The sequence below is a fragment of the Nomascus leucogenys genome, chromosome 6, assembly GCF_006542625.1.
Source record: "Nomascus leucogenys isolate Asia chromosome 6, Asia_NLE_v1, whole genome shotgun sequence".
Lineage (NCBI taxonomy): Eukaryota > Metazoa > Chordata > Mammalia > Primates > Hylobatidae > Nomascus > Nomascus leucogenys.
The window spans coordinates 119,090,838-119,108,940 of record NC_044386.1 but is presented as its reverse complement, the minus strand read 5'-3'; the positions used below and the strand labels follow the sequence as shown (position 1 = coordinate 119,108,940).

At 49.0% G+C, this 18,103-nt stretch overlaps 1 protein-coding gene across 3 annotated transcripts in view; it reads right to left on the bottom strand.

The window, feature by feature from the left end:
* The window catches only part of PCSK6 (proprotein convertase subtilisin/kexin type 6), a 189,225-nt gene that overhangs the window by 132,745 nt on the left and 38,377 nt on the right, over window positions 1-18,103 (bottom strand). For all 3 annotated transcript variants that reach the window (XM_030815089.1, XM_030815090.1, XM_030815088.1), the window contains exon 2: window positions 9,995-10,099. In XM_030815089.1, coding sequence (XP_030670949.1) covers window positions 9,995-10,099 — 105 coding nt within the window. The remainder of the gene's footprint in view (window positions 1-9,994; window positions 10,100-18,103) is intronic.

Below are 18,103 nucleotides of genomic sequence, written 5' to 3'. Positions count from 1 at the left end.
ATGTAATTCGTCTATAAAACACCAGCAGACCAGACGCCTTAGAAACACTGCAAAGGCCTCAAAATCAGTTTCACGTCAGACACTTAAAAAATCCTCAGCACCAAGTCCTAGATAATTTATAATGGCCGCTGATAGATACTTCCACAGAAAATAAAACTGTAAAATGAGATATTTTGTGCCTAACACCGGCTGATGGCATTTTGCAATGTCCCCATATATTACTGCCTGAACTAGAAAGCTTTTTACCTGGTCTAAGACGCCGCAAACGATATTTCATCATCTGTTAAGCACCCTATTATAAAATACAGTGGTATGTAGATCCCGCACAGCCCAAACCTCCCAGGGATGTTCCGCCCTCCTGCCAGGCTGATCCCTGTTTGTGCTAAGGGGCCCTGAACTCACTTTCCGTTCTAACAACATCCAGCCCCTTCTAATTGCTGTGCCCACCAGACCACACTTCCAGTCAGAGGAGGAGGCACACTCTGCCCTTCCAAGCCCAAGCAGATGACGCCCCACTCATCAGCTGGGAGACGTGGGAAAGTGTAGAGCCAGAAGTCATCAGACGTTCCTCAGCAGGATGGAAGAGCCTGGGCATCCCGGCCTTTGGCCCTTGCTGGGCTCTGGGGAAAACCCCACAACACTGGCACACAGTTCTGAGGGGGACTGTGATAGCCTGGGGCCCACAGCACAGCTTGGGCTCTCTCTCTGGCATGGTCGCAGGGGCAGCCCTCTCTTTGCTAACACACCTGCTCATTGTAAGTCTCTGACGGCAAGTGAGGTGCTGTCAGGCCAATGGAACTGAACACTGTACCACAGATGATTGACCAGGTGCAGGGGCTTCTCTGTGGAGATGGGATGCAGGCAGACAGCGCGGTCTCAGAGGCTGATTCGCCCAGCACCCACTGTGTCCTTTCCTCTGGGTTCCAGTCACTCCCTTGCTTCTCACCCAGCTCCAGGACAGCACAAGGGGATCCCAGATCCTACTTCCTACCCATCACAAAGAGAAAGCCATTCTCCTGGTTCACCTTCCTTAGTGTCTCCGGAGAGCAGGCATCCTGGGGTCACTTATTCTGTGGCTCACTCAACAGAAATGCACCGAGTCTTCCTATGTGTCTGGCGCTAGGTTCTGGGAGGATCAGCATGAACATACCTGGTTCCCAGCCAGGACCAAAGTGCCCCCCTCCCATCCCCAGCTGGGATGCAAAGCTCTGCCTTCAATGCCCCCTCGGGGTGAAACCAGGAGCCACCTGGACACTGTGGAGGTCAGAAGTGTGTCACCAGCCCCAAACCAAGCGACTAAAACTCCAGCTCTCCCATCAAATGGAAGCAACCCTCACAGGTTGCAGTGAGCAGAGATTGCACCACTGCACTCCAGCCTGGGCGACAGAGTGAGACTGTGTCTCAAAAAAAAAAAAGAAAGAAAAAAAACAGAAAATGTGATTAGGTCTTAATGACCTGCTAGATGACATCTGTTGACTTTTTTTTGTGGAAGATCACTAGCCCAAACACAAACCATCTTTCTCTGCCAATCTGTAGAAAGTGTCATGATTTCTTTAAAGTCATACTTTGAAGATAGAACTTCACTCTGATCTTTTTTTCCTTTTCTCTATTTTCCAAATGTATGTTTCCTGCTAAACATGCAGCATAGTTATAGATAAGCTACGCTCCGGGGCAGGAAGTTTTAATCATGAAGAAGCCTTCATTATCTTCTCAAGACAAGTGCACAGCAACACTTTCTTTTGTAGTGTGTCCTTCCTCCAGCTTTCTTCTTGAGAAGTCAAGTTAAAATGAGGCATCCGTTGACTGTCCCTCTGTTGATAAGACGAGGTAAAATCTAAGGATGTTCCTAAAGGGTAACATAAACAAGCAGAGACCCAGGAGGGGGCCCTGCCCGCATTCCAGTAAATGGCCTGCCATGGTGCAGGCTGTCCATGCCACCGAGCTGTGATCCTTGTCCAAGCGTCCTTTCAGCGAGCAGCCATGGGCAGCCTTGGCCCTGTCTTCTTCCCTGTGGGCCACAGGTGGGCCAGAAGCTTGCTGACACATCATTCCCGGGTGTGACAAGCAACAGGGGCGGGTGTTTTGAAACTTTCACTCATGAGCCAGTGTCACCAAAGACAGCATGAAATCCCTCCCACTTGCACGTCCACCCAAAGCCACCACGTCCTTCTGCCCTAACTTCAAGCCCGTGCCTATTCAGAGGGGCCCTGCTGTGGCCCAGGAAGGTCCCTAGAAGTTCTTGGGAGCTGGAGAGTCCTAAAAGGAGAGGGGCTTCAGGGTCTTTGCTCTGAGATGGAGTGAGGGCCACAAAGGGCATACACAGACCCTCCCCCAGGGGTCTGGGGGTCCCACACAGTATCAAGGGAGTCAAGCTGCTGAGGTTCCCTGAAGTATGCACCGGCAGGGCTGGGGACACTAGGTTCACATAGGTTCTGCACAGTTGTAGCCAGAGGAAGGGAGACAGCTCAGCCAACTCTTTCTTTTCTCTTTTCTCCCTGGTTTCATCAAAGTGAAGGTTCCTTTATTCTGTAACTGTGAAAGAACAAAGGGACAGCAAGCCAGACCTGACTGTCCACCAGGGCATATCAAGGGAGGGAGTTGGAGGCCATACCTCAGCACGCAGGAGGCACTGAGCTCTAAAGCCTCCTCCAGGAGAGAGCAATCAGAGCACTGGAGAAAATAAACCTGCTCTCTGGGTGGGAGGTGGGCACCCTGCCTGGGCCTTTGCCTCCATGCTGTGAAGCAGGGGCTGGGACCGGTCTCTCTCTGAGAGCTTGTGCACGCAATAGTCTGTGGCACTTCGATCTCGATTCCCATCAACCTTGAGTGCTCTGAGCACCTCGCTGGGCCAACATCCAACCAGCTAAAGAGCTAAATGAGAAGGCTGAGTGGTGAATTTAAAGAAAGAAAAATCCCACTCCCTGACAAGTGCCTGTCACTGCATCATGTGCAGTGTGGCCCTTCTCTCATTGACAGGCAATGATTAATGCACCACACTGGGGCCTTCTTGCCCTGGATCCCACAGGCCCTCAAGGAGTGGAAGGACAGGCTCAAGTCCCAGAAACTCTAGAACTGTATGCAAAACGGTGCCGGCATGAGCATGATGTCTTTTTTCCTCTGGAGAGCGAGAGGCCCCACAACTTTCATCAGCTCTTCAGAGGGGCCTGTGATCCCCCCAAATGGCTAAAAACCACTGAACCAAGCTAGACAGAGGCAGAAAGCAGATCCAAGTTTTCCCTGAGTGAGGGATTGGTCCCACGGCTGTCATCTTCCAGCAGGGCAAGGGGACCATCGCCACAACTGAGAGACGATTACACGGTTTCGTGAGAGCCCATCACAGTGAGATGCCCAGGCCCACCTGTGGCGCTGCACTGGCTCACCGAGGGGTGGGGCCGGGGGAGACACCAGGCTGCCATGGCAACCACACGGCGGGAACCCAGTGAGTAAGCCTGGGCAGCAGAGGAGGGGGAGGAGGAACCGAAAACTAAAGGACATCCTAACTCAGCCTAGAAAGCCAACCCCACCACCACCTCCCGTGTCACCCAGGCAGCTGTGAGCCCACTCCCTCCCCACTGCCTCACCTGCAGCCATAACTGCAACCGTGTAGAGACCATTTCTTGAATTCTTTCCATCGAAGTTGAATGACAGGTGCCAGAAGACCCCTGCTTAACAGTCATGAGAGAGGGAAGTCCTCTCTCTGCCGATGACGGAAATGGGACAGTGCGTGTGAAAACTCTTTGGGAAAGTAAAGCTATTCATTTGTAAGTTAGTTCTTATTTTGCAGAAAGGGGACAGAAGGTGCCCTTCTCCCTACCGCCCGCCACCCACCTCCACTCACTGACAACAGAAGAGGCAGCCGGAGCCCAGCTTCACCTATTATTAGGGGCTGACCTGTGAACCCCTAAATTCTTTTTTTTTTTTTTTTTTTTTTTGAGACGGAGTCTCCCTCTGTCGCCCAGGCTGGAGTGCAGTGGCGCGATCTCGGCTCACCGCAAGCTCCGCCTCCCGGGTTCACACCATTCTCCTGCCTCAGCCTCTCCAAGTAGCTGGGACTACAGGTGCCTGCCACCACGCCCGGCTAATTTTTTGTATTTTTAGTAGAGACAGGGTTTCACTGTGGTCTCAATCTCCTGACCTCGTGATCCGCCCGCCTCGGCCTCCCAAAGTGCTGGGATTACAAGCGTGAGCCACCACGCCCGGCCGAACCCCTAAATTCTTATGTTGAAATCTTAACCCCGGGTAGCTCAGAATGTGACTGTAATGGGAGACAGGGGCCTTAAAGAGGTAATTACGCTAATATGAGGTCATGATGCGGGGGGCCTAATCCAATCTGGCCAGTGTCCCATGAGAAGAGGAGATTAGGACAGAGCCCCTTGCAGAGAGGGACAACCACGTGAGGATGCAGCAAGAATTCAGCCATCTGCAAGAGACCTCAGAAGAAACCAACCCTGCCAACGCCGTAATCTCAGTCTTCCAACCTTCCTAGGTGTGAGATAATACATTTCTGTGGCTGAAGCCCCCGCATCCTGTGGGACTTTGTTACAACTGCCCCAGCAGACTAACAGACGATGAAGTCCAACGCTGCTCAACGTGTCTGATACCCGGTCACTGCCAGTCCCTCTGTTATTTTAGCTCCAGCCATACAGGATACAGCTTTGTCAATTGAAAACTATATTTAGGATTTTTGCATAATTTAGCCAAGGTGGGTCAGAATTTACTTCTAAAGTATTTACATAGAAAGAAGTTGCTTTTGTTACGCATAACTTGCTTATATGAACCAAATCTCTGGAACTTGAGATATGCTTCAGGAAGCATTGTCCACTGTTCTCTGGGTCGCTGCTGGACTTGTAAGGGAGTAAAAGCAAATGATTTGTGGACTTGACCCTCGATAACTTCCTGTTGCATTGGCAAGAGATGGGCTTGCATGCTTTGAACTCCAAGTTCCTCTCTCCCAAGGCAGCCGCACAGCACGGTCAGTCCGCCTTCCCATCGCCTCTCCTCTGGTTCTGGAACACTCAACGCCCTCCCAAGCCTGACGATCCAGGTCCCCCAGGAACCACCTGCAGCTCCCCTGCCGACTGTCTGTCCCCGACAGATCCCAAACAAACTGAACTGGTCATCGTTCCCAACAAGCACTGCTGTGTGCTCCTACTCTAGGGCTGGATCTAGAATACAAACGTACGACTGCTAGAAGAGCAGGACAAGTCTGCAGCCTCTGAGCAGGCTTCCTGGTGGCAGGGATATTGGAGCCCAGAGGGGAAGGTGGGGAAGAGAGGGACAGCAGGGGAAGGTGGGGAGCCATCTGTGCAAAAGCTCTGCAGAGGGAAAAAGAGCGAAAGTCATCCAAGGAGGACCTTAAAGGCCAGTGGTGGCTGGGACTCAGGGGGCCACAGGAGGCCAGAACAAGCAGGGCTTGGGAGGTGTAGATACAGCTTTGTGGCATGTATTTCAGAGGATCCCTCAGGAGCATGGGAGGTGACTGGCTGGGGCAAGGATGCCCATATGAGGCCAGCAAGGAGGGCAGTGCAGTGGTGCAGGCAAGAGATGACAGGAGCTGGGCCTAGGGCAGGAGACACAGGACATGGCAGGGCCGGGTTGTACAGGAGGTGGAACAAGTGTAGCGGGGAAGGAGAGGCTGCTGGCACTGCAGTGAATGCGAAATGCGGATGAGTGCTTCCCTCTGAGACAGACTAGGGTCAGAGACAGCGAGCTGGGTTGGGGACACATTGACTTTGGATTGTCTTGGAGTCATCTAAGCGGAAGGGCAGAGCATGTGGTGAAAGAATAAAATGCTGTCTTTTAAGGCATATTTACACATTCAAACTTTTTACCAATTCCTAGTAGCCACGCCGCTAGAACCAGCTGGGTGGTGCTGAAAACGTGAATAGCCAACTCGTCACTGTCATTCGATCACCCTCACGGGGGAGCAGTCCACCCTCCCCATGTGGGCAAATGCAGTGGGCCCTGGGCAGCTGCCTGGCCCTGCCCTCAGCCCGTGACACAGTTCATCAACCCCTGAGACCAGCGCGGTCACTTACTGTCTATGTGCTCTTGTCAGGAACTCTCTGTTTGTTTGCACTTTGAATTGCCCTAGCACACACAACTGTTAGATAAAATTCCATCTGTGGTTAACGGAAAGATCTGCTTCAACATTGCATCACCGCTGGAAGGAAACCTGAGCTCTGATTAAACTCTGGGGGCAAAGTCCCATCCTACAAAACAGAATATGCCTCCTCTGGTCCTTGCAATCATTTTGCAATTTCTAAGCTTTAAAGCACTGAAATGAAGCACCAAACCGAAGCCTCCTACGGCCCTGGAAGGAGCCACCAAGGCTCCCTCGGAACATCTTTACCCTTCCATTTCCATCACCAATCTGGCTGAGATCTGTAGGGAAGGAAAGAGCTGAACCCAAGTCATCATGCGAAAATGTAAGGTCTGGAAGACACAGGCAGCAACGACTAACTATAAGCCAGCTTGGAACATAATCAGAACAAGTAATTTTAAAAAAATTTGTGAGCCCTTTCAGTGATTGGTTGACGCTTCTGTAATATCTACCCTTCTCCAGACTTTTGGCAAAAGAACAAGTTAAAAACAAATGCTTTCAGTTTGCTTAAATGACAAGCCTTGGAAAAACCCAGCGACCGATAACTGCACACTGAGAACACTTGGGCTGTTCCTCCAAGGATAGGGCTGAGTAACAAAGCAGTCTGAGCAAAATGGCCCTTTTCAGAGATGGTAAGAAAGACATCAAGTAAAGGTAATTAGGAATGCAAGGAGAATTACCGTACCATTCCGGTACAGGATCAGTGTAAAGAAGAGCCTAATAAGTGTGCGTGCACACACGTGCCTAACAAAGTCCTGCTGTTGACCCCCCCTTGAGTTTTGTTTTGCTTTCACAAATGTACATTCTATCTGCTTTTATGTGACATGGGGTGGACTGTAAATTCCATCACTCATCAAAGCACTTTTATACAATAGGGACTGGAACTAATTAAAATAAAATACCATCTGCCTTTGATTGAACTTTATCCTAAGCCCCATAACATTCATTTCCAGTTTGGTCATTTGAACACAATGGCAGCCTCGCATTCCGAAGTCTCTGAATAATATTAAATCATCTTTTCCTTTTGTTAATAATATTAATTACACAACTCTCCAGATGTGAAGGTATCACAAAAATGCTTTGCCAATGTAGGGAAATAAAAGATAACACTAAATACTTATATAAAACGGCTAATTTCACCAATATTTAATTGTAAGGACTGGGCAGAGTAAATATTAGTCAGGCTGACAGCTAATTGATTTGGTTTGCATTAAAGCTAGACAAATTTAAACAGAGGTATTTCAGTTGCGATTCTGAATTCATAACTGGTTCAGATGTCTGTGTGCTTTCCCTGGGGCTAACAATTTAATTAGAACTGTGAGAAATACAGTTTCTCACAATCAGCCACTCCTATGAAAGTTCCAGGAGGGCCTGGGATGCCCAGGCTGTTTACCTTTCTTCCTTTGTTCTTTACTGGCAGGATGCATTGATAGCAGCCTTGCCAGGAGCTTATTAAGAAGCTCTGTGAAAAGGAGATTTTTATTTGAAAAAATTTAACTGCTATGGTAGCCTTTGCCTAGGAAGCCTCTATCCTTCCTTCTGCTGGCTTCAAGGAGACAACTAATGCCTGGGAATGCTTTGCCCTCAGACCCAAAATGAATATAGGACTTTTAACACACCTAAAATGGGTCAATCAAGCAGCTCAGGTGCTGCAGAGAGGAGGCAGGTCCAGGCCATGGTGGCCCTCAAGCCCCCCCCCCCACAGAGTCTGTCTCTGCTGCCTCAGCCTGCCTTGCTCATGCACGGGTCTCCCATCCCCATCTTCACCGAGAACTCAGCAACACAGAGACCTGCTGGGCAGCTCTGCATCACTCAGGCACAGGGTCCTGCACTCAGCAGGTGCACCATTAACATTTTTGGAAGGAAGGGATGAGCAGTCGACCTGAGTACCTTTAAAAGTTATAAAATATAGTCACCAACAACAGAGGATGTAGTCAAAACACAGATTAAGTCTCCTATTTCGACCCTGCCTTAGTTCTAACAATTAAGAATCTGCTTTATTAATTCTTGGAAGGCCTCATGGAAAGAAGACCAAGAAATCCACGGTCCCCGTCTCTTCTCAGGGCATGCTTACGAGGGGGGCCTCCTGCATGCAAACAGCTTGCTTTCATTGTAACTATCTGCATGGTAGCAATTCAACAACTCAAAAGACTTCAGTTGAAGAATGAGGATGCTTCTTCACGCGGCAGATCGAGTGCTTGCTTAAAGTGAAAGTGTGGGGGGATGCTGCATCGACCTCTTTCCTAGCTTAGAAGTTCCTCCAAGATGACAGATGACAGTCTCTCAACCGCACAGAACTCACGCCTCCTCCGGGATCAGCCTATGCACCCTGTACAGAGGCCCCCTGCTGCTCAGTTTTCTACTGATCCACACTTCCCCAAGTGCTCCACTCTTTGGGAATGAGCAACTACAATCTGGCTTTTTTCCTAGAGGATTAAAGATACTGGCCCCTTTGAAAAACATTCCTTCATGTTCCATGGTGTAAGCACAAGTAGACGTAATCTCACCCCCATGTGATGGGGTGAGATGGTGCATGCAAAGTGCCTAAGCACAGTCATCCTTTAGTGAACACTTAACTCCTTCCCTTGCTATGAAGGAATAATGGAATTAGCACAATGTTTTTTATCTATCTCATTCGACTTCTCTGTATCTATCTATCCATCCATTCATCCATCCATCCATCCACCTATAAAACCAATCCAGAAATATATTCAAGACAAGTCTGCCTTTTCACAGCCCAGGTCCATGGGTGAGCTCCACGGGGACCACTTCCTCATGTGCTTCAAATCAAAACCCTCACCATGCGATGCCCCAGAGAAGAATAATTCAGGTACAGAGCCCAGAGATAACGCGTCTCTCCAACGAATCCCTGCTCAGTCAATACAAAAAGAGCCCTGATTGTCATTGAAGTAGGTGGGTTGGGGCAACACCAAGAACCCATTTTTCCACAAAAACTTTACTCTAAGTATTTTCTGGAAATAGCTGAAATAATGTTGTGCACCAGCTAGGGAGCCCAAACAAACATCTAGCACATACGTGAACTTTTAAGAGAAGATGATTTCTGTGACCTAAAACTATGATTTACCAATGACCTCCGTTCCTTGTTGGGGCTGCTACTGCTTCTCACGTGAACTTCATTTTCCTTCTCAGCACTCATCGCCCTGTGACATATCACATATTTTTTCTATTTCCTGCTTCGTTTTCTGTCAGCCCCTCCGCCAGCTCCATGGGCCCTGCTATGGACAGAGCCAGCCACATAGAAGGTATTCCAAAAATACCTGCCAAATGAATGAACTCATTGGAGGCTCACTTGGCCATCTTAAATTTTTAATCTTGACACATACCTATTGATTGATATTTCTCAAATATTAATTTCAAATCTATGCAGAAAGGAAGTATAATTAACCCCCCAATACATATGGATTATGTTAAAATTTAAAATGTTAGCCTCCTTCCAAATCACATTTGTTTTAATCCTGAAGATCATGTGAATCTTTGAGGAAAAAAACTCATACTTACTGCCCCAGTTTTCAAATTCATAGTAACCATTAACATACATGTTATGACAACCACAAAAACATCCACCTGCCTGATCTCTAATTTCATTATTAAAATACTTGCTTGAACTGCTTAGGGTTTTTGTTTCATGGGTAAGATTCATATACGTATCTCCTGTAATTATTGTATTTTGTTGATTTTAAAATGCTGAGAGATCCTCACTCACATGATTTAGTTCAGATGGTCTGATATGTAGCTACACCTGTCTTGTATTTAAAGTGAATGTGGAAAACTCATGTTTATCCAGAATCACATTAAAATCCCGACTCCGCCATTTTTAGGACCACAGACCCAAACCCTCCAGCCCTTAGGAAAGCATCCGACACTCTGTACCTGGGGGTCCATTCTGAGGAAGGTGTGAGGGCCTCTGCTACTCAAGGTCGATCTTTTAAAGGTTTTGCTGTGATAAAAATGGTAGTAATCTTCCAGGTTTCCAATCTGCAAGACAAGAAGCAGAATACCATCAATTAATAGTCTCACGAACAGCTTCCAAAATCTTCCACCCCACAAGAATCTCCCCCTTATCTGAGGGGCTCATTCTCCTGGAGGAAACATACCCTCCACCACAGTGCTCCTCATATCTCTGGCGTGTGTGCAGTGTTTATAAACGTGAAGGTGGATTTAGACACGCATTTTTAGATAAACAACACGAAGTCACATTTCCCATGGAGCACATACTCCCATCACATCTCACGGTAAATTAACATCATTTAAAGTTTAGACTATCATGGCCAAGTTTTTTAGACAGAAATGAATCGTTTAGGGCCAAGAATCCCTGAAGTAGCAAAGTGGGTGTTAAGTCAGGTCTACACCGAAACATCCATTTATAAACAAACTCCATCCTCTCCACCCCGTTGGTAAACTGAAATATCGAAGAATGAACACTCACTCTCAAGTGCAACGGGACAGCCAAAGAAAACACTGGATCCATCTGCTTGGGGATTGTGAAAGGGTCAGATGAGAACATCTAAACCCCCGAGGTGTCCCAATTTTCTGCCAGGGGCAGTTTGTCAGGACAGATTTCAGCTTGAGGACCGGATGGAACCAACAGCAGCCCTGTGGCCCAGCCCCTGACCTTCAAGAAGGGCTGGCCCTTGCTGTAGCACCAGCTTGTCCCCACGTCTGTCCGGGCTTGAGCATGGGGACATTGTTATCGGAGGCCTCCTTCCTGGCTGTAGAGAAGTGCTAGTTGATCACCATCTTCCAAAAAGGATTTTAAAATCAAGATGGACTGAATATCATACAGACTCGCAAGTTGATCTTCTCAGGCTAAACCATCCTAGTTTCTTTTCTAGCTTGATTAAAGGGTAAATTTAAGACTAACAGTCCTCTACAGCAGTTCTACGTGATGATTACAAACATGAGTTTTGAGTCACATCGATTTGGTCCAAACCCTTCCTACCCCTCCACCAAGATTAGCCATGTGACCTTGGGCAAGGACATTTGACTCATGGGAATCTCAATTCCTTATGTGTAAAATGGGGATAAAGGTACTTACCTTTAAAAGTTAAGTAGGACTAAAGCCTACCCCACTCACAGCTCCTTGGCTGCCTCCACCTCATTCATAGCCATTTAGTCTGCTATAGTCTGACCTCAATAGAGTTGACTGGCCCAGGCGGAGACCTGGAGGGACTTGGATGCTGTGAGTGGCCATTTTCATATCTTTGCACAAGAAGATAAGGCAGGAGTGCAAGAGAGAACCTCCCAGCCCCTTACTACCCTTCAGTTCTCCTTTCCGGCAATCCTGGCAGCCTTGCTGTCTCCTGTTCTTGGGTTTAGGAGACGCCACTTTGTCCGCAAAATAAAGAGCTCCCTTTTCTACTTCAGCTTGCTCCAGTGTGTTTCTGTTGCTTACAACCACAGAACATCCAATACTAAGATGGTCATGAGGAATCACTAGGAATCACCCACATAGAGCCCAGTTTAGTGTCTAGAACCTAGTGGGCAGTCAACAAATGCTAGTGGTCCTGGGAGCTGGGATTCTCTCTCTGGCTCCTCCACTCCCCTCTCTGGGTCTGGGATGCTTTAGCTTTTGGCCAAATCCAGGTCTGCACCTAACGTGACCCCTTCCCTCTGGGTGACCTGGGCTTACCCTCTCTGAGTTTCCTTATGAGACTAATAACCACCACCCTGAAGGGTTGCTCCAACATTTGGATGAGAGATTTATGTGTGAAAGAGCTAGCAGAGACCCAGCAGGTAGGTAGTAAGTGCTCAATACACGGTTTTCTGCAATTCTGATTCTCACATTTTTCTGCCATGATAAACCTCATTATTTCTGCCCTATTTTGCTCACAAGCACTTTTATTTTTCCTCCTACAGATAAGTCACCTTGCTCACTTCTTCAACAAAGTTAACTGCCACATGTGTCAAAAGGCTCCTCCTCACCCACACTAGAGCTGTTATTTAGCAACGGAGGCAATCATGGAGTCTCAACTTGCAGCAGTGTTTAATCAACATGTTTGCTTATAAGCTGCCATCATCCCTGGGAGACGTTACATAACTTTTGGTCTTTTAACTCTGGGCATTCAAGTCAATTCCCAGTCAGGGACATGGAGAAACTAAGAGTTGAATAAAACTTGCTGGCAAAGAAACAGACTAATTGCAGCACTGCTGACCCTTAGCAGGCCCATGTCAGGGTGGCCCCGGAAGCCATTCAGGGCAGCACCCAGCCTTTGAACAGCTAAGCCAGGCTTGGGGCAGCCACCTTTCCCCTCAAAGGCCAGTCCCAAAGCCATCCAGCCCCCTGCCCTGGGGCCGCCATGACTGTCCTTTAGCAAAGGCCCCTGGGTCTGGGCTGATGTGAACTGTTCTCCATGAACGATCCAGGAAAGGCACAGACAGTCCCCAGAATGCTGACCAGGCCAACCACCTCTGGAGGAAGCAGCGGCCAGAACTCCATCTGTTTGGACACTTATGTCCTGCCTAGTAGCATGAGAGCTGGGGGGCCGGGGAGGGATGCTCCCACTGCAGGGGAGAAGGGGACACCAGCCAAGGCTGCCGTTGCAAAGCCAGCTGCAGAAGAAGCTGGAATCATACATTTGTCCTCTGTGACTGGCTTATGTCATTCAGCATAATGTCCTCAAGTTTCATCAGTGTTGCACCATGTGTCAGAATTTCCTTCCTTTTTTAAGGCTGACTAATCTTCCATTATCTGCACACCTCACATTTTGTTTATTCACTCATCTATTTATGGACACGTGGATTACTCCCACTTCTTGGCTGCTGTGAATAATGCTGCTGGTTACAAATATCTGTTCGTGTCCCTGCTTTCAATTCTTTTGGGTATATATCCACCTACTGTTTTTTGATAAATTTTCTTGGAACATAGCCACACCCACCCTTTCCCTACTGTTCATGGCTGCCTTCCTACTACAATAGCAGAGCTGAGTAGTTGCAACAGAGACCTTAGAGCCCACGAGGATAAATAGTTCATATGTGAACTTTGAAACAGAAAAGGTTGCCAGCCTGTGATGTACAGCATTTGCTGCTGAGAGTATCTGGGGAGTTCACCAAAGTCCCTGATGTCAAGCATGGGTTCTCTAGGGCTGGGAAGTGGCGGTCCATACACGGAGTGACTCTGCGGATAAACACAGGTGCGGCTGCAAGCCTAGACCTTCAGCATCTCACTGAGTCTCTGAGCCGTGCTTTTTCCATAAACCTCCTTGTCAGATGCTCCAAGAGGCTCCATCCTTCTGCCTGACTCATGTGGTCCTGCCCTCTGCCCTCCCCTTGCAACATTAGGCATCAGGTCAGGAGTGTGAGGTTTTCATCAGGGGCAAAACCAGTGAAAGAATCAAAGGTGACACAGCAGGAGGCAGGGGCAGCTGCCCAGGAACGCAGGCCCATTGAAAGTCTCGTCGGCCCGGACGATGCTGCATTTATGATACAGCCATTGCTGTCTCTCGTCCTCCCCACCCACCTAAGCCCTTCTAGGCTCCTCACCTGACCTACCACAGCAGGGTCCACCCCAGGTACGAGGAGGTCCTGCCCCTCCCCAATGAGGGAGGCCGTTCCTTCACATCTCTGGGTGCCTTCATGGGGAAGGGGGACAGGATGCCAGGCTGTGAGGCCCCCAGGCTCACACAAGGTCGCCTGTGGGGATGTGGCCACTGGCCTGGTTCAACATGAAGGACACCTGGCTGCCCTCTGGCCCTGACTCACAGATTAGGATGTGAGAAGTACCCACAGAGATGTCCCCATTTCACAGATGAGTAGACTGAGGCCCAGGGAGGAGAGGTTAAGACTATGTCACACTGTGGGGCTCCCAGTTCCTAAACCAGCAGCCTCCCCATTCTGCTCACAGACAAGCAGGTGACAAAATTTGATACTAAATGACATATAGATACACAAGTAGGGTTTAAGATGATTGCCACACTTTTAGGACCTCTTCAGAGTCAAATGGACAGGGCTGGACTCAGGAAGGGGGCAGCCTAAAGACAAAATTCCAAATAATCTTCCAGGGAAAGTGAGGTTCTTTTTTTATCTGGCATTTGTCCTGATGGCAGGTGTTGCTCCCTCCTCAGCAGCCTGGACGTCCTGGGTGGCTGCTGCTGGGCTGTGGCCTCGGACAGTATCCACACCAGGTGCTGGCTCTGCTCCTGTGCTCACAGCTCATCAACTACGTACCACTTCTCCAGCCAGTGCCTGAGCAGCCCGCCTTTAGAATCAGGAGTGGTGGCTTCCACGGATTGAAGCTATCAGAGGGCCCTGGCAGCCTCCTCCTCCTTCCCTCAATTATAGAAGAGAGGCGCTGCCTCCACCATCCCAGGCTGCGTCCCAGACCTCCTCAGCCCCGTGTCCTCCCCTGACCTCCATCTGCTCTTCATCAATGAATCTGACTGCTAGTCCGCAAGGCATTGTTTTTGTAATGTCATAACATGAAATTTAAATATGTTCTTGTTCTCTTTCGTGTCCATGGTACCTTCACAATGAATTAATCAGAGCCCGTTTCATGCACCATTCAAGAAAATAAACAATTTGCTGAATACAGGATGCTCATGTTTCCTTACTCAACATTGACAGGCGATTATATGCGTTACTTGATAAAACTGATAACATCATTAAAACATCATTACAAACCTTGCTAAATGTTCTTGACCAGAACACTGGAAGAAATGAGATCAAAGAACTCACAGTGAAGAGTTTAATGTAGTATAATCCTCTTTAACAACATGCTCTGACATTTTGTCAGATATAGGTAATATGTGCACATGATACAAAACATGGAAGGTACAAAGGGTACAGAGTTAGCAGGGAACAGCAACTCCCCCTCCTTCACCTGTCCCCCAGCCAGGGTTCCTCACTGTTAGCAAGTGCTCCCGGCTCATTACAAGAACAGCTGACGCTTGCTGAGCACATGCCCCATTCCGGGCAGCAAGCTTGGAGTTCAGATGAATTATTAAGTTTGATTTTCATAACAACTGTAGGGGGTAGATGTTATGACCATCCTCATCTTACAGATGGGGAAACTGAGGCACAGAGCAGTGAAACTGCTCAAGATTCATTTAGTCAATGAACAGTCAGGATTCTTCACTGTGGAACCTTCTGCCTCTTGGCATAGTTAAGACTGTTAGTTGCCGTGGGGGATTTCAGGCACCTTGGTCATTGTCCTTTGCAGCGGGTTCTTTCCCAGAGAACCAGTACCCCCAGCATGTGTGCACTTTCCTTCATTTCAATAAGGAAATCATGGGAGACCTATATTATGTTTCACGTACATATTATTCCATTATGTCTCTATACGAGTGTGTGTGCATATGTGTGGATGTACAGAATGTGTGAGTGTTGTACACACGTGTACACATATGCAGGCGTGTATGTGCATATGTATATGGATGTGCAAGTGTTTGTATACAGATGTATATATATGTATACAGTCATGCCTTGGCATCCGTGGGGGACTGGTTCCAGGCCACCCTGCAGATCCCAAAATCCACAGATGCTCAAGTCCCCGATATAAAATGGCATCATATTTGCATACAACCTACACACATCCTCCAATACTTTAAATCATCTTTAGACTACTTATAATACCTAATACAATGTAAATGCTGTGGAAATAGTTGTTATACTATATTGTTTAAGGAAAAATGACAAGAAAATACTTTCTACATCCACCATACACTTTTTTTTCATGTTTTTGACCTGAGGTTGGTTGAATGTATAGATGTGGAACCTGTGGATAAAGACAGCCAACTGCATATGTATTCAGGGGTGTGTGTGTGTGTGTGTTTGTGCATATACACGTGTATATACATATCCAGGTGTGTGTGTTTATGTAAGGTTCATAAACAAATGACTCTGAAACATACCAGGTAGGTCCTTGGTTTTCCCACAGTTCTCACATCCAAGTGAGCCTCCTGGGGCCACTGCTGGGTTGCCCTAACTCAGAACTCCGGATCTATGGCTTGCCACCTTCGTACATGTCAGCTTCACCTGAGTAGCTTGAGCAACCCCATGTGGGTGGGGGCTTGGTCCCAGATGGACGTTCTGGTTCCAGAGGTCTGAACAGCCACTGGGCAGGTGGGTTCTGAAACTCCTCTGCGGCAGAAGCTGAGCTGTATCCAGGAACTGCCTGAGATACCGAGACGACAGGCCCAGAAGGCTGTTTCTTCATTTCCTGCCAACCAATCCTGGGCCCTTCCAGGCTCAGCTCAGCATCTTCTCCTCTGGGGAGCCTCTCCCGCCTAAGTGGGTCCCAAGCACATTGCCCCATAATGGCTGAGTCCTCCAGGGGCTGGGCCGGATCTGCACCATCTTTATCCACTGACTCCTGGCAGGACCCCTAGGTCAGCATACAACTTCCACCACACCACAGCAGCACCAACAACACTGTGCACCCTCGCCATAATGCACCCCAAACCTTTCCTCCTGAGGCGTTCCTTGCCTTGGTAAAGGCCACCACCAAACCTTCCCAAAGGGGGCTCTTAATGGCTCCCAAACCCGCTCCCCGCATCGCACCAGCCCTAGTATAGGCAGCCCCACCCCTCTGCTCGGACCATCGCTGGCCTCTTAGTCTCTCTCGTACCACTGCACTGACACTCCCACCCTGACTCCTCGTCTCAGAGGGTACACGACTGGCCAGGACCCCTCTCCAGCCACAGGCCTGGCCCTGCCCACACTGCCCTCTGTCGTCCAGTGTAAGGGGCCCTGCCCTCACTCACCGTTTCACACCCCTGTGCTTGCTCAAGTCTCCTCACACCTACAAGACTAACTCCTACTCTGCTTTTAACCATCCCCTCGGCTGTCACTGACTCCAGGAGCCCTCTCAGACCTCCCAGGCCCTGTATGCCCAGACACGGCTATCACACCCTTTATCCTCCCTCCCTCCACCATAAGCCTTCAAGGGCAGGAGCTGCATTGTCTGTCAATCCTCAGGGCCTGGCTGTGTCTGGAACACAGAGGAGCTCGAAATCTGCCTGAGGAAATCAACAGACTTCTGTCTCCAAATGACACTGCAAGGATACACAGGTCTCCCCCCATCCCATCTGCGTCCAGCTGTCCAGTGAGGCCCCGCGTGCAGAGGCGGGGTGAGCATATGCCCCCAGTGCCTTCTGGCCCAGGCTCTGCTGTCCTGTCTTTGAGCTCTCTCTCAGTCCCCGTCCCAGGACAGCTCTGAGGTCGGGAGGAGGCTATGGAGCCAGGCAGACCACCTGCTGGCTGTATGGTCTGGGCAAGACCCCCACTGGCCTCTCTGGTCTGAGGACTTGAGGCAGGCAAGGCCTGGCTGGGCACTCCCTTCCACTGGCCAGTGCCCTTCATTCATGGCACGCATCAGCCATGAGAAGAACTCCTGGGTGCAGGTGTGGACGAGCAGAAGCGGCTTGCAGGGCCACACAAGGGAAGGGTGGGAACCCACACGAGGGGAAAGGCCTGGCCTGGGGCTTACAGAAAGGGCCTCCCCCATCATGTCTTTTCTTTAAATGCGAGTGTAGCCGGCTTCAAACAAAATCTCAGTGGGTGCGGCCAGCTCGGGTTCACTCTGCCAGAAAAGACTTAACGTTTTTTGAAGATCCTGAGGAATGGAGGAGGAAAGCCCAATCTACTTTACATGTTTAATTTGCAGCAAAGTCACTGAGAAGCACGCCGAATCTACCCCAAATGACATCAAATAGTTCCAAAGGTCCACCCGCCCACTCAGCTCTCCAGTGGACGTGACTGCAGACACAGGTGCAGTTCGTAGCCCTCGAGCAGGCTGCGTTGTTGGTGGGGGTGGGCTGGCTAAGTGCATACTTTGGTAAGTCTGCAAAAACCCCACCCCACCTCCCCAGGCCAGCCCAAACCCTGCCACACGGGAACAGCTGATAAGCAGCCACAGAATGTCTCAATTCAAGGCCTCAGTGATGAATGGACTGTAGATGAGGCTTCTGACTTTGCAAAAAAACACTGTACTTTATCACTCCCAAAGCCTGCCCTTGGCTGGAAACAGACGTTCCAAACCCCGTC